Below are 21,160 nucleotides of genomic sequence, written 5' to 3'. Positions count from 1 at the left end.
ATGTGCCACTACCACTTGTATTTCGATCGACACCATGGTCAAAGTTGGAAAGAGAATTGGGTAAAGCCGTGCGAGATCGTCGACTCCATCGCAGGTCTCTCTCTTGGGATCCGTTGCCGTCGAATCTAACTGCGCAGTCAATTGTAAGAAGATTTGCTGTCGATTGTAGAGAGGGGGAGGGGGGAGTCGGGTCTACGTCGGTTGCAAAGGGGAGGCAAAGGATTTGGTGGGAATGATTTTATGGGTAAATAGAGGTTGTTTGGTGCGGTGTGGTACAGTGAAGATAAAGTGAAACTCATACCTAACATGTTTTTATTGAGGGTTGTTATTTGGGGATAAATAGTTTGACCAATTGGAAGGATTTCTCTAAATAAATTAAGATGGAGGGGTAGAAGAAGTTCTAGGCATACGCCCTATTACCTTCATTACAAGTATTAAGGACCCAAATAAAGTTCAAAGTTCAACCACATCTAAACTTATATCCCAATAAGTCTAGTCAATACCATATTTAAGCTTCTAAAAACAATTTTTTTTTTTTTTTTTTTTTAGAGATCTAAGCTTCTTAAGCTTATAGGAATCATCGTGGGACGTGACATCTCATTGCTCTTAAGAGCATTGAAATTGAATTCATCAAAAGTCTAGTCCAGTGTAAAATATGCTTAATTTCATCAAAATAAAGTTGCATTAGATTAGCTAAAGGAATGGGTAGGAAGCTTTGAGCTACAGTAAATCTTATGGTTCCTTCAAATTTGAAGAGTTATTTTCATCAAACAAATATTTTTTTATTCAATTTTAAATGTTCTTTGTTTTCTTACCTTAGTTAAATGTTACATAACAAAAAAATTAAAAGCTGCATCTAGTTAAAGGTTGATTCTCTATAGAGGGCTCTGGTCACATTCGAGGTACACTGCGGGAGATTAATGTTTTTTTTATCTAGCTTTTGTGAATGTGCTTTCTTGCAGTGTTAATTGATCATAATAGGGACTACAATTATCATGTTGGTGCACATATAATAGTACCCTGGTCGTGCAAAAGAATACCAAAGGATTAATAAAATTAAATTGAAAGATATGCTTCAATTTGGGAATCAATAATTTAAGTATCAAATTAAATTATTAATGTACATATGGTTAGTGTAATTGTAAAATATGAAAATTAAATTAAAAATATTATTATTAAAAAAATAATATTATATTATTATTTTGATGAATCTAATAGTTAATCCAATGTAGAGTTATGGATATGAAGCTTTTAAAGATAGCTTTGAAGCCAATATGGATGCTCTTAGTCTCCCAAACTACATAAATCAATTAGACAGCCCAAAGAACTCCTCTTCTTTCCAAGCTCATCATGCAAGAGGAACCCCACCAAAGAAAGACAAATTATATTATGAAAACAAAGAAAAAACATATATTGAGCCATATGCATGCATGGTGAATAGAAATAGAAAGACAGTAATTAAAACTTCCACATTGTGGCTTTGCTAGAAGTTCCACATTCCAGCTTATGAAACACATCCATAATTGCATGCTTTAACTTTCATGTCCACTGAAAATTTTCTACTTTATTAACAACAAATCAGAGGGACGAATGCTGAAATACGAGATGGCCCAAGCTTCATTCCTTCCACCAATAACTCATCTGCAAGATTAGCTGCTATTTGTCAAAAAAATAAATTTGCAGAGACCATAAATACTTTTGAAAAGTGAGAGAGAAAAAGTAAGATGAGACGGAGGGAGTATAGGATTTTTCCCCCCAAATATGCTACTCATCATTCTTTTAAACATCCATCCTTCATCATCATATTCTAATGTGGTATCAAATGATTGGCAAATAAGATAAAGATAACAATAGTTTTCCAATTATTTAATGACACATTAGGGGATGATGAAAGAATGATGGTTAAAATGATGAGAGATGTTGGAATACATATTGTAATTAAATGTATAGTATGAGGGTATAATGGTCACTACTTGTATATGTATAGTTGAATATTCATTAATAAAACACAACACAATTTTCTCTCTCTCTTGTTTATCGACTACATGGTATCAGAGCAGTGAATGGTCGGTTGTGGTTGTACGACAGGTTAGTGGTGTTTTTCCGGCAGGTGCTGGTGGTTGTCGTTGGTTGTTGGTGGTGCTGTGAAATTTTTGGCTGAATTTCGGCCGGCAGCCCCTTCCGAAGTGCTTTTCCGGTGACATAAGGGGTTATCTCCGGTAATGGACACCGGAATCGAGGTCGCCGGCGTCCTCTGTCCACTCCGGTGAGTTTTCGTCTCCATCGACTACCGAAAGGACTGTGTATCGCCAATCAGAGGAAGAGTCCAAGTATGTTTGGCTGCAAGTTTTGGCTATTCCTGGTGTGTTTTGCTATCTTATCCGTGGTTGTGCATGCCCTCAATCTTGAATAAGAACCTATTCCTATCTGGAATAGCACTTGTTTGGCATCAGGGTTAGGAATAACTTATTTCGGGTTAGGAATAACTTATTCGCATTTTCTGATTTATTCTTGAATCTGATACGCCCGAATCCGGTACCAGCCGATACAGGCCGAAACAGGCCGGTTCAGACCCGATACAGGCCAGTTTCGGCGAAACAGAATCGGTTCAGACCGATACAGGGCCGATACAGGCCGAAACAGGGCCGATATAGGCCGGTTTAGACCTGATACAGGCCCTAATTCTATTTTTCCAGACTGTTTTTGACCCGTACAGATTTGAGATTTGGGTTGTTAAGCTGGTTTCTATTTTTCCAGCGTGTATTTGTTCGTTTTTGATCCATATTCTCGTATTTTTCTCCATGGAAGCTAAGTTTGAGTCATTATCTATTATACCAAACGTTAACATGCCTATGACAATGGTGAAATTGAATGAAAAGAACTACATACTATGGTCAAAATCTATTGAAATGTTCTTGAAAGATAAGGGTCTTCATCGTACTCACTTGGTTGATTCAATGCCTGAGTCAACTAGTTCTACCTTTGCTCAATAGGAGCAAGAAGATGCTCAAATTTGCTCCTTGATGTTGACTAGTATTGAGCCTAATATTTGTGCTAGTTTAGTACACTTTGACACTGCTCAGGAGATATGGTGGCATCTCAAACAAATGTACTCGGGTGTTGGAAACACAACTCGTCTTTATGAGTTGTGTCAACAATTTTTTGGATTGGAACATGGTGCTTTGGGTCTAGAAGAGTATTACTCTAAAGTGATGGGTATATGTGAAGAACTCAAAATTTATCAACCTATCACTTCTGATATTTCAATTATGCTAAAACAACGTGAAGAGTTCAACGTTGTTTGGTTTCTAGTTGGCCTAAAACCTGAGTATGAGTCGGTTCGCTCTCAAATTCTGACAAGCCCACAACTCCCATCATTTCCTGATGTGTTCTCCCGACTCCAACGAACCACATTATCTGGACCTAGATCTCAGTTATCTTCTGACCAGAGTAATGAGAGATCCACTTTAGTTGCCTCTTATGTTGCCTCTTATGTTGCTCCTGGTGGGCATGGAGACAGGGGTGGTAGAGGTGCACGTGGGGGACGTGATGCCAGAGGTAACCGTACTCGAGATCGTGGATCTTGTAAGTGCACCCATTGTAGTCGCACTAACCACTCGGTGGACTATTGTTGGAATCTACACGAGAGACCATCTGGGTCCGCTAATCAGGCCATTTGCCAAGATCCATGTCTTGTCTACCCAAAATCCATGGATCATCGATTCAGGAGCTAATGAACATCTAACTGGTTTGTCTCATTCCTTATCTGAGTTAGGTACTATGTCATTTCCCAGGAATGTTACTCTTACTAATGGTTCTCTTGCTAAAGTTACAGGCATTGGATCCACCAAGCTCACTGAGTCTATCCCTGTCATCTGTTCTATATGCTCCTAGTTTTCCCTTTAGCTTGCTGTCCATTAGTAAAATCACTCAAAATCTTCAATGTTCTGTGACATTTTTTCCTTCTGTATGTATCTTTCAGGATCTCATGACGGGGAAGAAGATTGATACGAGGCATGAAACTGGTGGTCTGTATTACCTCGACGTCGAGTAGTCATCCACTCGAGCCCTCACTTCCTCCTCCGCTTTTGAATGACATTGTTGTCTTGGACACCCATCCCTTTCTCTTTTGAAACGTCAAGTTAGGGATCTTGGAAATGTGTCCCCCTTTCCTTGTAAAGCATGTCAACTTAGTAAACACCACCGTGTCTTTTGTACCTCAAGTTGATAATCGAGCATTTTCTTCTTTTGCATTGGTTCATTTTGATATATGAGGACCATTCAACATTATATCAAACAAGTTTCAATATTTTGTTACATTTGTTGATAACTATTTTCGTATGACATGGTTATTTCTGATGAAAGCAAGATCTGAACTCCTTTCCATATTCAAAGTCTTTCGAAAAGAAATTAAAACTCAATTTGGACAAAAAGTTCAAGTTTTGCGTTTTGACAATGCTAAAGAATATCAATCTAATGTCTTTGCTGCTTACTTAAGCAATAAGGGAATTGTTCATCAAACTTCATGTTCTTACACACCCCAACAAAATGGGATGGCTGAACGTAAAAATCGTCATTTGTTAGATGTAACTCGAGCACTTTTACTGCACATGCATGTTCCTAAACGTTTTTGGAGTGATGGTATTCTTACTGCGTGTCACCTTATCAATCGTATGCCTTCATCTGTCCTCGATGGCTTCTCTCCCTTCTCCATTTTGTTTCCCTCATTGCCAACCTTTGCTCTTCCACCCAAAATCTTTGGGTGTGTTTGTTATGTTCATAATTTTGGCCCAGGCTTTGATAAACTTGATCCACGTGCTACCAAGTGTTTCTATGTTGGTTATTCCCGAACACAAAAAGGATATCGCTGCTATAGTCCTGCTCTTTGACGCTACTTCACAAGTGCTTATGTCACTTTTTTTTAGTCCATACCCTATTTCTTAGACATGTCTTCGGTTGTTGAGTGTGATCCTCTACCATTACCTACTCTAACACTTTCCCCTCCACAGTCACCCACTATTACCCAACCTTCTTCAGTGCCTTCTCTTGTCCTTCTACAGGTGTACTCGTGTCGCTCACGGACCCCAGCTCCCCTACCTCCACCAACTTTGTCTCCGTCTTCAGACCCTGAGTTACTCAGTGCTTCAGAATCTCCACTTATTGCTCTCCGAAAAGGTACTCGTTCTTGTGTTACTCAACATCCGATTAGCCAATATGTCTCCTGTCATGCATTGTCTCCATCTTTTTCATCTTTTACTTCTCAATTGTCAAAAATTTCTGTTCCTAAGACAGTTCAGGATGCTTTATCTGATCCGGGATGGAAGACAGGCATGGAAAATGAAATGGATGCTCTTCACCATAATGGGACATGAGATCTTGTTCCTCTGTCGCTGGGAAAACAATCTGTTGGCTGTAGATGGGTATACACAGTCAAATTCCATCCTACTGGCGCTGTGGAACGTCTGAAAGCTTGCTTGGTAGCTAAAAGTTACGCTCAAATTTATGGCATTGATTACGACGAGACTTTTTCTACCATTGCTAAAATTTCATCTGTTCGGGTATTGATATCTCTTGCTACTAATTTGGATTGGCTTTTATTTCAATTGGATGTTAAAAATGCATTCTTATATGGTGACTTAAATGAGGAAGTGTATATGGAGCAACTAACTGGTTTTGTTGCTCAGGGAGAGTGTCAAGGTATAGTTTGCAAGTTAAAAAATGCATTATATGGTTTGAAACAATCTCCTCGAGCATGGTTTGGGAGGTTCTCTAATAGTGTATTGGCATTTGGTCTTCATAGATGCCAAACAGACCACTCGGTATTTCATCTGCATAGTGATGCAGGTCATATCTTATTGATTGTATATGTAGATGATATTTTAATTACTGGGAGTGATTCAGCTGGAATCGCCAGGCTGAAACAATTTTTACATGATCAGTTTCAGACAAAAGATTTGGGTAAACTTAGATACTTTCTTGGAATCGAAGTTAGTAGATCTAAAAAGGGTATCAACCTATTTCAGAGAAAATATGTGCTTGATCTTTTGGAAGAAACTGGCATGTTGGGTGCACGGCCTATTGACACTCCTATGGATCCAAATCGTAAACTCTTGAAAGAGGAAGGTGGGTTGTTTGGAGATCCAGGTCGGTATCAAAGACTTGTTAGAAAATTAAATTATTTGACTATCACTAGACCTGATATTTCTTATGCAGTAAATGTACTGAGCCAATTTCTACAAACGCCTAGGGTCTCTCACATTGGGATGCTGTAATCCATATTCTTCGGTATCTTAAGCAAGCTCCTGGCCTTGGGTTGTTGTATAGACCAAATGGGCATCTTAGAATTGAAGCTTTTTCAGATGCTAATTAGGCAGGATCTTCTTCAGATAGAAAATCGACTACTGGATATTGTACATTTGTATGAGGTAATTTGGTTACATGGAAGAGTAAGAAGCAAACAGTAGTAGCTCGATCTAGTGTAGAGGCCGAATACAGAGCAATGGCTCACACTGCTAGTGAGCTGACATGATTGCAACACTTTCTTCATGAGATTGGGTTTCCAGCTCCTGTCCCCCTTCAATTATTTTGTGATAATCAAGCTGTAGTACATATTGCGTCTAATCCTGTATTCTATGAGAGGACTAAACACATTGAGATTGATTGTCACTTCATTCGAGATAAGATATTCAGTGGTGACATCTCTACACCCTTTGTGAAGTCTACTGATCAACTTGCAGATGTGTTTACCAAACCACTTTGTCATAATCGGCTAAAGTTTATTTGTTCCAATGTAGGTTTATATGATATATATGTCCCAGCTTGAGGGGGAGTGTTGGAATACATATTGTAATTAAATGTATAGTGTGAGGGTATAATGGTCACTACCTGTATATGTATAGTTGAATATTCATTAATAAAACACAACACAGTTTTCTCTCTCTCTCTTGTTTATCGACTACAAGATATATCACCCCTTTCTTTCTTTTTCCTCTTTTTTTTTTTTAAAAATAATGCACATATTTTCTTAAAAGTGCAAAGGTGCGCACGCAACCCAATTACACAAAAAGTATACAAAAGGATTGTCTAGCTAGAGGAAGAAAAAGAACAAAATTCCTTGGACCCCAAATAGATTGGAGGCTTGGAAACTGGTGTAACCATTCAACCAAGCTAGAGGGTCTTTAAGAGTATAAGATTGGCTGGAAAAACTAAAGATATGCTCCAAAAAAATGAGAACTGCCTCTCATTGCACTGCAAATGCTTGCTTGTATAAGAAACTTGACAGATTCAGCATTTGCAAACCATATGTCACAGCCATAAATAATAAACTCATTCTATTTCACCCTTATTTTTTCTTAAACTTCCAAACTATAATAATTCCTTTCATGAGTTAGCAACAGGTGGTCTATGTAAAAGATAGGCAAGCAGATCAACTATTAGGCTTGATAAAAGTGAATCTCAACCACATGATAGAAGTTCATTTATATTGAGAAAAAAAAAAAAAGAGAGAGAGGATATACTAACTCCCCACAAAACTGCATGAGGTAGATGATAATAATGAAAGAAAGGCAAAATAAAAAAAATAAAAAAATACAACATTCTTGATGATTAGAATGTTCACATATAACAAGATTTCACTTATTTGTGGCCACACCGCCATATGATATGCAGACCAGAAACTATTAGTAGAGTTATTTAGAACCATTAAAATAGGAACTTTTTTTTTTTTTTATAAGTACCATTAAAATAGGAACATTATACAATTCTTTTGTCAAGAGAGCTGGGTCAGCCAGTAGACAATCATTTTTTCGTTTGAAGACTCAATAACCCAACTCAAGCTTATGGGTGCTCTTCCCCCATTACACTAACATAGCGAAATTTCAAAAATAGGAACGTTGAGTTCAATAATACAGTCTTGAAATTCATCCCATACACACATCATTTTAAACTTTGACCCTAAGTATATATTGATGATTGAGAGCTTCACTTATGGCTCTATTCCCCATCACTATGGTCAACTGTATTAGAATAGATGATAGTGCTAAGGCACATGTACAGAAAAATAATCTTCTAGAATGAACTGTAGACAATTGTTATTGTTTCTCTGCTGTGCTTGTAACCACTTTTATTCCCTTTTGCCTTGTATAAAGACCTGATAAATCATCAATGAAATACATTGAGTATTGAGCAAATCCTTAGTCTGTTATGATATTAGAGCGGCAAGACCAGCTGTCGCACGATTACATGGCCCTGTCCAACCCACCCCTTCCTTTCCCAAACACCTCCATTGCTTCCTCCTTCTCCCACACTGTCACCACCAAGTTAACTACTGAAAATTATACCTTATGGAAGGTTCAGATCAGTGCCTATCTTCAAGGTCAGTATCTTTATCAATTTATTGATGGCTCTCGTTCCTCTCCCTCTGAGTTTTTACTCGATTCAACTGACCCTAATCCAGATTTTTCCTCATGGAAACGTCTGAACTTGTTCTTAGTATCATTTTTTCTTCTCTTTCTGACTCTATCATCGGCCATGTCCTCTCCACTACAACCTCTCGGGAACTCTGGTTATCATTGGAAACCATGTTTGCTTCCCATTCTAAGGCCAAAGAATTTCATGTCCGTTTTCAATTAACCAATCTCACTCAAGGTACCCAATCAATCACTGATTATTTTGCCAAAGTCCGTTCTCTTGCAGACATCTTAGTAGCTACCGGTCATCCCTTCCCGATAAGGAATTCATGACCTACTTGCTAACTGGCCTTGGATCAGCTTATGAATCCTTTGCTACATCAGTCACCACTCATGCTGAACCCCCACCTGCCTGCCCGCAAGCAAAATCCCCAAACTCAAATAATAATAATAATAATAATAATAATAATAATAAACCAATCCTGAGGGGTAGCTCAGTGGTCAAGCCTTGGATTTACTCCCAATGATCACCAATTCGAGTCCACCACTGAAGGTTTAGCTAGTCGTTAACTTAGGACCGTGAGATTAGTCGAGGTGTGCATAAGCTGGCCCAGATGCCCACGGATAATAATAATAATAATAATAATAATAATAATAATAAAAAAACCTGCACTATTTTTTCACCAAACGTAATTTCAGTCTGTCATTCTACATGAAGAAATACAGATTCTCACGCCAATTGCTGATTCCCAAAATTCGGAATTCAGTTACTAATTATTGATAGTTAAAGTAGAAAACGATTTCTAGAAACAAAAGACTAGGGCGCATATAAATAGTGAAGGACGATATCAAACAAGATCGAATCGAAAGGCAGAGGAAAGCGTTAAAGTTGAAATTTACGACCTTCAGTGAGAAGCAGAGGAAGCAGTTGGAGAAGAGTGGCGGGAGTGGGGAGAAGAGGGAGCGTGGAGGCTGTTGTAAACTTGCTCGCCGACGATGTAGATGCCAAAGGCAACGAGAGCGATGCCTAGGCCGGGAGTGGCGTGGCGGAGCTGGTTCGTCAGCATCGGGTGATTCCTCCACTGGTCTCTCCTCCTGAAGAACTCTCCAGTGGGTCGCAGGGCCTTATTCGCCATTTCCGCCTCTTTTCACTGCTGCTTCTTCCGCTGCTTTCTATGGAAATGAGGAAGCGAAGTGTTTGTCTGTTTGGTTCTTTCTTGTTGTCTGTTGAGGTTGTGTATTTTTGGGTGGGCCGGTAGTCGGCCATTCCGCATAGCCCATTTTGTTTTTATTTTAAAATATTATTATTGTTGCTGTTTAAAATATTCCCTATTTTAAGTATTTTGAAAATTAAATAATTAAATTGAAGAGGAATGTTATTATTATACTCATTGATTTATATCATTTAATTTATCTTACAATATTGTGTAAAGTAACTTATTAAAAAAAATTAAAATATATATTTAAAAATATAAAATGAGAAAAATTAAAATCCTACATTTCTTTTATCTTTTTACATTTCTCTTTTTAATATTTTAATAAATCACGATCATCACGTTATCACATGGTGAGTGTGATACGAATTCGAGGCATACATTACTCTAAATTTAATAGTTCAAGTTTTAATGAGAAGCTATAACTAATGGTTTAATATGAAACAAAAAGAAGGAATGTGACTCGCATCGAGTGTCCCTCTCCTTTTTTGAGAAGCAGATGGAGAAGCGTTGTGGAAGTGGGAAGAAGGGGGAGCGTAGACGCTGTTGTGAACTTGCTCGCCGAAGAGGTAGATGCCCAAGGCAACGAGTCCGATGCCGAGGCCAGAAGTGGCGTGGCGGTGCTGATTCAATTAACTGAGAATTAATCTAGTTTTCTTTTTCCATGAAGAAATCAGCTTGGAAAATAGAGGATCTTCACAGTGAGAGCCTATCTCGTGTACGAGAGCTGTTTCAAGTCTTCAGCACACCTTATTTTCTGGAACTATGTTCGTTGGTTGGATTGTTTTAGTTTAGGAATAGTAGACCGAGGAGACTCCATTACAGTGACACAGTCCAATGGGGAATATTTGGAGGAGGCAGAGCACATCAACGTCGCTGTAATGTCACATTTAGTCAACATAGCATTAGCATGCAGAATTAGCTGTCTAAAACATCTAACCCAGCTCCATGCAATCCTCATTCGTAACTCCCTCCACCACCACAACTACTGGGTGGCACTACTCCTCAATCACTGCACCCGCTTCGACGCCCCACTGACCTACGCCCGTCTCATTTTTAATTCCGTCCCGTTCCCCGATGGCCGTGTCTTTACCGCCATGCTTAGATACTACTCTCATCAGGGTACTCACAATGAAGTGTTTTCTTTGTTTCGGCATATGCAACGTTCTGGTATCAGGCCCGGTATATTTGTGTACCCAATGCTGATTAAATTGGCCGGCAAGGCTGGCTTTGTGTTTCGTGCCCATCTATTGAAATTGGGTCTTAGTCTGGATCGTTACGCACGCAATGCAATCATGGAGACGTATGTGAAAAATGGCGCACTTGAAGTTGCACGGGAGTTATTTGATGAAATGCCTGAAAAGACTCTCGCGGATTGGAACTCAATGATTTCTGGGTACTGGAAGTGGGGGGATGAAGTTGAAGCAACTAGACTTTTCAATATTATGTCGGAGAGGAATATTATTACGTGGACAACTATGGTTACCGGGTACTCTAAGATAATGGATCTGAAGAGTGCAAGGAGGTATTTCAGTGAGATGCCGGAGAAAAGTGTTGTCTCTTGGAATGCAATGCTAGCAGGTTATGCTCAGAATGGATTTCCCATGGAGGCTTTAAGATTGTTTGATGATATGCTGGATGTGGGGGTTCAACCAAATGCAACGACGTGGGTTATTGTTATCTCATTGTTGTCACTGCGCGGAGATCCTTCCCATGCGGATTCACTAGTCAGAAAACTCGATCAGAAGAAGATGCAGCTAAATTGCTTTGTCCAGACTGCTCTGCTTGATATGCATGCAAAGTGTGGGAGCCTAGAAACTGCCCAAAAAATTTTTTATGGATTGGATACGTATAGGAACTCGGTAACATGGAATGCAATGATTTCTGCATATACAAGGGCCGGGAATTTGATTTCAGCTAGAGAGCTATTTGATAATATGCCAGAAAAGAATGTTGTGTCCTGGAACTCAATGATTTCAGGTTATGCTCAAAATGGGCAGCCAGCTATGGCAATTGAGCTATTCAAAGATATGATTAATTCTAAAGACTCGAAACCAGATGAGGTGACCATGGTGAGTGTTTTCTCAGCTTGTGGACATCTTGGGGCGTTGAAGTTAGGTAATTGGGTTGTGAACACCCTTGATGAAAACCACATTAATCTCAGCATCTCAGGTTACAACTCTTTGATTTTCATGTACTCTAGATGTGGGAGCATGGAAGATGCCAAGAGGATATTCCACAAAATGGTGACAAAAGATGTTGTTTCCTACAATACGTTGATTGCAGGACTTGCAACTCATGGTCATGGAATGGAAGCCATTGAACTAATTTCAAAGATGAAACAAGAAGGTACCGAACCAGACCGTGTAACATATATTGGTCTCTTGACGGCATGCAGCCATGCGGGATTAATGGAAGAGGGTTGGAAATTGTTCAGATTAATCCAATCTCCTTCTGTAGATCACTATGCATGTATGGTTGATTTGCTTGGTCGACTAGGTGAGCTGGATGAAGCCAAAAAGTTGATTGAAAGCATGCCAATGGAACCACATGCAGGAGTTTATGGGTCTCTTTTAAATGCTAGTCGGATTCACAAAAGAGTTGAACTTGGGGAGCTGGCTGCAAAGAAGCTCTTTGAGCTTGAGCCATACAATTCTGGAAATTATATTTTGCTTTCCAACATATATGCTTCGGCAAGTAGGTGGGAAGATGTTGAGAGGGTCAGGGGTACAATGAGAAAAGTGGGAGTGAGGAAGACAACTGGATGGAGTTGGGTAGAAGATAAGGGTAAAATGCACAAGTTCATAGCTGGAGATAGATTACATGAAAGATCAGACGACATCTATAGGATCTTGTCGGAATTGGGAATGAAGATGAGGAGGGATGGGTATACGGCTGATAAAAGCTGCGTGTTGAGAGATGTTGAAGAGGAAGAGAAAGAAGAGATGGTGGGAACTCATAGTGAGAAGTTGGCCATTTGTTTTGCTCTTCTTGTTAGTGAAGCAGGGGCAGTAATTAGGGTAGTGAAGAATTTAAGGGTTTGTTTGGACTGCCATGCCGCCATTAAGATGATCTCCAAGTTAGAGGGAAGGGAGATCATCGTGAGGGATAATAATAGGTTTCATTGTTTCAGCAATGGGCTATGTTCTTGCAAGGACTACTGGTAATGCGAGACAGCACATCTGGTACCCATCATCCCTAATGGACTTTTGAGTCGTGCGTTGCTGTGGTTGGTTTGTGCATTGGCTACAATAAAAAAACTGTAAGCATGAGATGGTGAGGTCGTTCGTTATTATTGATGTCGCTACTTTTTCTGAGTATTTACGGATATTCGCTGCGGAAGGAGAATGCAAAAATGAAGATCGGGGAGTCCTTGCAAAACCTTTACATTAGTTTTAATGTCTACTGGGGACAACACAGGCCAAAATGGGCTATTGTATGCACAAGGGAACAGTACGTTTACCATTGTAATTGACAACTTTGACAGAAAGGGAAGGGATTCCAGACAAATAAAGATCAAGGTGTATTAAGTTTTTCCTTTATGCTTGGCCCCTTTTTATGCTATTAGCCATTCCGTTGATTCTTCTCCAAGCAAGAACCATCAAATTTAGGAAAAATTCATTAACCAAAGCATTTAGTTAGTAACATGACATCAAATCCTTCTATGGATTGGTTGCTTGTTAACCGTTCATATTTGATCACCAAAGCTTGTGTGGAGGCACCTTTGGCAATAGCATCCGAGAAAAGACTAAATACAAATATAATTTAATAGCTAATCTCTCCATTCTTTTTAAAGCTTTACCCGAATAAGGAACTTCTTTCTGACCTGCTGCTTAATTACTTTCTACTCATTTTGAAGAGTACATATCTTAGGTCCACTAGCAAGAACCTGGCAAGATATCATTCAATAGGATTGCCGTCGTGATCATGCTTTCATGCAATGCGCTTCCTCTGAGAAGATCTAAAATCCATAAAATTCGTGTACAATAAGACTCTAAGAAAAAAAAAAAATTTGGCTGCCAATTGCCACACTAAAGTAAGAAGGTACAAAAAAACAAGATGGTATGCACCAACTACCAAGATCCAACCAGAAAATTGCAGATATAATATTCCTTGTTGCCATTACCCATCTAAAAACATAATTCCTGTTTAAACGAGACAGAACGGGTACCAAAAGTAGCAAACACTTCAAATCCGAAATTCATCTGCAGTCATCCAAATTCATCAACTAAAACAAGATACCGACTGTCTTTCAGCAAAGTCTAATGGCATAGGGCTAAACCTTTTCAGCCTTGATGAGTATTAGTCTGGAAATTCAGAACCTAGATTTAAACTCTAGCCCTCTTGTTACTGCAACTTGGGCACTTGTACTGCTTGATATGCTCAGCCTTTGCAGGAGTAATTTTTACACATTTTCCATGGAACCATCTCTCGCACACATCGCAGCAAATCCAGAACTCGTCAGTACCATAGTTATCCCCACAGGCCCCGCAAGTTGCACCCTGTTCATCATCTTCTTCTTCTTCGCCACTCTCATCTTCTTCTTTGGGTGGAGGAGATGTCTTCATTCCCTTGGCCTGGGGCTCAGATTGCCGGGACTGTTTAGAGGCAACATCAAAACATAAACAACAAGAACTTTACACAAAGGGAACCATTGAAAGAGAACCATGTTAACAAGAATAACTGTCAAATCAGCAGATTCTTACCATCTTCCCACTTGATTTGCTTTTGCTACTGTTATGAGTAGCAGACTGGTCCTTTGGTTGCTTGACATTGCCTGTCACAACTTCGAATATGGTAGGGAGATCATTTATCATTTGAAAAAGCCTCTTCCTGTAAGTTCCATTCCAAGCAATATTATAACCAAGCCACCTCCTTAACTTGATCTATACTACAACTGTAGATGAAATGTACCATTGATTTTTGGCTTTATAGCACAAAGGGCTTCCTAACATCTACATGACTATAGTAGCAGTCAAACCTTTTTTCTTAGTAAAAAATAATAGTACTTTTTAATCAGTCCAAACACTCTTTTCTTCTACATATTCAAAATAATTTACATTCAAATTTTATTTTCAAGTACATCCAGGAGCCATTGAACAAAAAACTGAACCAAGCCTAGAATCATGACATTTTTTACCTACAAATATTCAAACAATACACAATGGGATATGTTCTTACAAAACATTTTTCCAGGAAAATCAACAATAAAAGCTTTTATTTGTTACTGAAGTTAGAGAGTCGTAAATAAAAGGACTGAACAGGTACAATTGAAGTCCCTTGGAAGACCCAAGTGACATCTATGTCCATACTCCAAAAGCCCTTGGAATTATTATAAAGGGCGTAAACTTCTCTCTCCCAAACAATGTGGGATTCCCAATCACCACCTTTCTACATGCATTCACACTATACAAATTCACACAATCAGGAGTATTACAATCTGCCCCCTTAAATCCCCAACGTCCTTGTCGAGCCAAGTTTGTTAAAGGAAGCATGGCTCAAGTTCCACTCTTCTAGTTGGGATTGACTCTAATATGATTTGTAACAACTCAAGGAAGATCCAAGCCACATCTAAGCCTATACTCCTAAAGGACTCGTCAATGTTATAATTGGAATCCTTTCCGATCATTATCATGGAATGAACTTCTCCCTCCCAAGCAATGTGGGATCTCATTCACCACCTTCCTACACATAATCACACAAAAAGACAATGAAGGCCCAAACAATGTGCAACCTATTATAAATCACTTCAATCCATCTTTTATACGTCTAAAAGGGAACCAAACACCCTCCCAAGCTCACGCTGCAAACTGCATTAATCTCTGATTGCAAACTAACTAACACCATAACCCTTTTCTTGTAGATCTAACTGCATGACTACAGGTTTGAAAATAATTGTTACAGATAAATTGTGGATTTATCCGTAACAACTTCATCCTAACATCCTGTATTGAAAGAGAAAGGAAAGATGCCTGTCTTTTTTTTATAAATAAAAAGATGCCTAACTTTAATCTAGATCATATTCCTGTAGCTTCATTACTACATTTTCCAACCTTGTGTGAAAAATGGGGGCAAGGAAAATCAAAATATACATACAATAACTCTCACCAACAACAAATGTTCATGAAACAAGGCCAATTAGTGCTTGTCAGAAATGCTAACTCCAAAACAACACATGCTTTGATGGTTCCACAAGTTAAGATGTAGAAAAAAAAGATGGAAAATAGAAAAAGATCCAATTTTCACTAGCAAATTACTTCTACAGCAAAAGAGAGAATGTGCAGAGAAGAGAGAAGCAAAGGGAAATGTGGAAGCAATATTAGAAAATAAGAAATGGACCATCATGAATTATGTAATGTGGTGTCAATTAAAATACACAAAATATAGGGCACATACACACAAAAACTTCTATTCTTTAAAAATAAAGCTCCTTCCAAGACACCTCATCTAAACAATAATGCTTCCCCAACCATGTTATTTACTTTTCTTTTTATAAGAATAAATTTTATTGAATCAAGTAAATAGGCAAAGCCCAGGTCCATAGTAAACCATGTTACTTCTTCATAGACCAACAGTGTATGTACTTTTTTAAGAAAGTCATATGCCACCAGTGTAAATATAACATATAAAAACATGGCATTAGACAAATAAGAAATGGCTTAAAAAGTGACTCAAGCAATGCAACAAAGAGAAATGGTACAACAAGAAGTAATACAGGGATAAACACAGTACAAGCTCAACTTTTTGTGTCAAATACAAGGAACAGTTCACAAGAAACAACTCCTCCTCACTTGCTTATGGACATGCAGATGGGCATTAGTATTGAAACACCTCTGACATATCAACTGCCCAAAACCAAGGTGAAGAACATAGCCATACATGCATCAATGACATGCATATATACAAACCTAATATGTACGCACTCATGTATTTTTATTTTTATTTTATTTTTATTTAGCATTGTATTTTTATTATTTTTTTTTATAAGTAAATTGTATTTTTATTATACCAACTCTGTTTGCTAAATCATTAAATAATCCCTCTTTTTTAAACTAGTCCTTTACATTATTAATATATTGGCAGCAGTCAAGGCCAGAATTAATAGATAATATTTAAATTAAGGAGAAATATTTTTTAACGATGAGGAACCCCAAAGGTGTGTAATGCACCCACATCCACGGATTAAGAAAACCATTTGCTTTTCACTGCTCGTGGTCCGTAGAAATTGTTTGCACCCAAGGGTTTGAACCTTAGACCTAGGAGGAACATATTCCCAAGATCAAGAACCTTACCACTTGAGCCAACCACTAGATGTTTAGGAAAGAAGTATTAAGCAATATAAAATATATCATTAAACTATCCAGTGGTAGAGCTAGTAACAAAGCGAGAACAAACTAAAGGTAAATGTTCAAAAATCTAGAAAGAAACAATTTTATCTCATTTTTGTCAAATTAAAGTTAAATCAGCATTTGTCCCAAAAGTTTAAACTTATAAGAAGAGGTAACTTTAATTCTTTAAAGTATACCTTAACACTCTCCCTCAAGAGTAGGCCAGACTCCCCCTTATTAAGAGACTCAATATGTGGAATATTTAATTAAATGGGTGAACTATAGAGTCAGGGTTTGAACTCAAGGCCTCTATTATGATACCAAGTTAAGCCACCACTTATCAAAAGCTGCTTATGGGAATAGATAAATTTAATTTTTAAAGCATATCTTAACAAAATAAAACCAGAACAAACCAAAGCTAAAAGCTAAAAACAGGACGCTTGTGCTGATTAAAGTTCAACACTGGCTCAAAGAAAAGCGGCATAATTATGCACAGAGATTGATGATAAACTGTCCAACAGCTTTATCACTCATCTCTACTGTGAGAAAAACCATAGGCGCCCTTCTCACTTATCCCTTCTTTTTCTCTTACATGGACTCCTTTCCCCTTAGACTTCTTTAGATTCTTCTTTACAGCAACTGAATTGGGACTTGGGTTCTCTCTTCCCTTTCTTCCCAATAGACCACCTTACATGCCATATCAAATATAGATACACGTTGACAAGTGCTTTAGCAAGTATTGTATGCCCTTCCATAGAGGGGCCACATTTTACATGTCACAAAAGAAAATGATAACTTAAAAAAACAGGAGAGAACCCATGCTTCTTGTGTGGATAAGCTGTGAGAGAGCTCTGTATATTTTACATCTGCTAAGCCATTGCTAATGTGACTAAGAGCAAATCCCGATTATTTACATAGACAAATGAAGGAACCCCCCATTTCCTGCTAAGTTCAAAATCGCTCATGTTTGAGCAGTTTCTAAAATCACCACTATCAGCCACTGTTACAATAGAATTGATGAATATGGGAGAACACAACTGAAAATGTTCACTGACCTTGCATAGTCAAGAAGAATGGAAAAGGGCAACAATTTCATAAAGAAATAAAATGATACATATATTATTACCTAAAGCCGGGATGTCTCAAAAATAAAAAACAGAGGCAGGAAGTCTCAGGTCAGTATTACATAGAGCCAGAGAGTGTTTGACTGCTCCTACAAATGATTAGCTCTGTCATAAAGTAAGAGAGAGCAACTACGTACCTTTCATTCTTACCAAACCCAAAGCGTGCACCAAAATAGAATGCAACAGCAAGCAACCACGAATCACTGTGAACTGCAACCAGTGATAACCAGTCCTTCTCTTGCATTCCATCCCTAGCAAAGTTTATACCTAATGCTGGCTCAGGAAGCTCAGGAGGCACTTCCTCAACAGGCAAATTAACTTCCCATGTCTCATTTGGAAGTCCATATAGACACAAGTTCTCCTTCTCTGAAAGCACAATATTAGTACCTTGACAACCATAACTCAACCCATGAAGAGATTTTTATTCGATTACAACAAAGGAAATAGTGAATAACTGTGCATAATGCATGACTACAGCGTATAATGACAATGATACTTTCAAATAGAATGTGATGCTTCTAGGGCCACTTCATGGAATTAGTAAAAGTGATCAAATTTATCACATGTGAGAACATTTATGGTGTTAGTTATTACAGCTTAACAACTCAAAAGATGGAAGAGGCAAGAGTACATGATATCACAATATTATGTCTGGATTGAAGCGATAAAATAAGAATCAGAATTGACATGCCCCAAACATTTGACATAATTAAAAATGGCATTTTTTTCTGCACACTAGCTAATGAAAGTGCAGTAGAAAGCTTAAAATAATAAAAACATACATATTGCATAGATCAATCAGAGGAGAAAAGAATGTATTAAAGGATACCAAGCTAAATAATATTTCACCCATAAGAACCTAATCCATCTATAAATTGAAAATTCGAGTCCAATGTTATTGCAAGTGAGTTCACGAACAACGTGGCAGCAAAGGTTCAGTTCAGAGATGTAAGAAAGGACGTTTATCAATCCTAAAAAACAATTCCTAGTGAACTAACTGACAACGCCTACAGATACAAAGGAATGCCTACAAGTTGTTACCAGTCTAAAGGGACATTGAGCACAGTACATCATTAATTGCAGAGTGGAATATGAGAATAGAAAACGAAAATTCGTCAAAATCCTAAGTCGCACATAACGAAAATAGTCCAAAAAACGAAACCGAAAGAGAAGAGAGCAAAATTTCAAACCCACCGGGATCGCACTGCTGGTAAAACTTGTCAACATCTGCAACATCAAAAGCCCCAAAGAATAGAATTAACAAAAGAAAAAAAATAAAAACGAACACGTATGATTTCGAAGAATTAAAAAGAAAAAATTAAACGCAAACGCGCAAAGAAGAAGAAAAAGACGAAGAAAGAAAAGGGAGCGAGTACCAATTGTGAGGGCCTTGATCAAACCGGCACGTCTGCCCTTAAAGTCTTGAAAGACCTCCTCCACTGTTCTGGGTATCGGATGCGTTATTCCCTCCATTAACTGTTTCCGTCTCAAAGTTGAATTTCCCCGATAGAATAATTTTAAATGCAGCAATTCTTCTATACAAATTGCAAATTCAAACGAATTTAGGTATTCAATGGCCTATCCAATCCCTGGGGTTTCTTCTGCTCAACCATATTCCAATTTGGGAAAAAACGCAGGAACTGCAGGATGAGGGCACAATTTTGGGTCTCTGAGTCTGGGGGAATAACGAATTGCAAAGACTCTCAAGTTTGGTTTATAAAACAACTATAATACGATGGAGTAGTCACTTGTCTACCGTGCAATCCTTTTCAAATAAATAGGCGTATTATTAAAAAATTAATATTTTATATAAATTTTATATTTATATATTTTTTTAAAAAATTTATATGACCCACCTAACAAATGCTAATATCATTTTTCCGATATTACGATAGGATGCTGGCGCGAATAGTATAATAACAATTTAAGGTCTTTGGTCTTTTTCCCTTTTCCTTGGTATAGACTAAATACAAAACAGAATTCAAAAAAGAGTCACGAGAGATAACACAACTAATTCTACAATAACACAAAAAATAAAAAGCGAAAAATGGAGATAAAAACACAACAGCCACTCCTGGTGCTGGTGGATATAGGACTGAAAGAAACAACCGGTGAATTGCGAAGTGGCCGAATCGGTTGGTTCCGTCTGGTTCTAGACCGATTTGGTATGGGGCAGGTTCTAATATTTTAAAAACCAGTCAAAACTGGTCTAGTTATAGTTTTTAGTTTTCTGGCACCAAATAAAATCGGATCGGATTGTGTGTATATATATATATTTTAACTAATTTTTAATATTTATATAAGATATTTTTATATTATATATAATTTTTATATATAATTATATATAAAATACGAAAAATTTACATATCATTTTTTTATAATATAATATTTTTATATTATATATAATTTATATGCTAAATTGCTAATTAATATCATATTAATTTTTAAAATCCTATTACTCATAATAATCAAATAAAATAAAATAAAATTAACATTTGATATAACATAAAACTAATCCTATAAACCTTAATATAACATTTTAAATAACTATATAAATATAACTATATATAAATAACCACATCAATAACTATAACTATATTATAGTATTAGTATTAGTATTCAATAGTATTTACTATTAGTATTACCATTAGTATTGGTATAGACTATAGTTATTTAGTATTATAATATATATAATGTGAACTCCAATCGACTAGCTTTGAGATCCAACAAGAATATTAAAAAACAAATCCAAAAAAGTCAAACTCAAGTCTGTGGATGGAGAATAGTTCAATCTTTTTATTTGATTGGAGAAAAAACACACAAAAATAAAGAGCAAAACAAAGACTTAAAAAAGAGAAAAAAAAAATTGAAGATGAAACCGAAAAGGTTGGAGATTTGGGAGAGGGAGGGTGCCTAGGCACACTCCCCCTCAAACTAGTTACGGTTTGGAGGAGTTTTTAGAGAGGAGTTGGAGGTTCTCTCCCTAAACTAGTTGCCATCTCTTCTCTCCATCATATAATATATGATTAGTAGCATATATGTAACCACTAACATATTAATTATTATCATTAATATATAATCAAATA

General features: G+C 37.5%; 3 protein-coding genes across 3 annotated transcripts; 1 reads left to right on the top strand and 2 right to left on the bottom strand.

Moving 5' to 3' along the window:
- Positions 1-1,366: 1,366 nt before the first annotated feature.
- On the bottom strand, positions 1,367-9,627 carry LOC122311595 (NADH dehydrogenase [ubiquinone] 1 beta subcomplex subunit 3-A-like). Its single transcript, XM_043126200.1, has 2 exons — positions 9,312-9,627; positions 1,367-1,641 (listed from the first exon to the last, which is right to left on the bottom strand). The coding sequence occupies exon 1, from the start codon at positions 9,542-9,544 to the stop codon at positions 9,314-9,316; it is 231 nt and encodes a 76-aa protein (XP_042982134.1). The 5' UTR covers positions 9,545-9,627; the 3' UTR covers positions 1,367-1,641; positions 9,312-9,313.
- Positions 9,628-10,021: 394 nt separating this feature from the next.
- Positions 10,022-13,164, top strand: LOC122309348 (pentatricopeptide repeat-containing protein At1g14470). The gene has a single exon (XM_043122824.1). The coding sequence runs from the start codon at positions 10,504-10,506 to the stop codon at positions 12,787-12,789; it is 2,286 nt and encodes a 761-aa protein (XP_042978758.1). The 5' UTR covers positions 10,022-10,503; the 3' UTR covers positions 12,790-13,164.
- Positions 13,165-13,717: 553 nt separating this feature from the next.
- Positions 13,718-19,819, bottom strand: LOC122309349 (PHD finger protein ALFIN-LIKE 7-like). The gene is made up of 5 exons (XM_043122825.1): positions 19,451-19,819; positions 19,269-19,301; positions 18,212-18,440; positions 14,329-14,455; positions 13,718-14,220 (listed from the first exon to the last, which is right to left on the bottom strand). The coding sequence occupies exons 1-5, from the start codon at positions 19,545-19,547 to the stop codon at positions 13,951-13,953; spliced, it is 756 nt and encodes a 251-aa protein (XP_042978759.1). The 5' UTR covers positions 19,548-19,819; the 3' UTR covers positions 13,718-13,950.
- Positions 19,820-21,160: the final 1,341 nt, after the last annotated feature.

This window comes from Carya illinoinensis, chromosome 5 (genome assembly GCF_018687715.1).
Source record: "Carya illinoinensis cultivar Pawnee chromosome 5, C.illinoinensisPawnee_v1, whole genome shotgun sequence".
Classification (NCBI taxonomy): domain Eukaryota; kingdom Viridiplantae; phylum Streptophyta; class Magnoliopsida; order Fagales; family Juglandaceae; genus Carya; species Carya illinoinensis.
The sequence above is the reverse complement of the archived record's forward strand: the minus strand, read 5'-3'. Positions and strand labels throughout refer to the sequence as shown.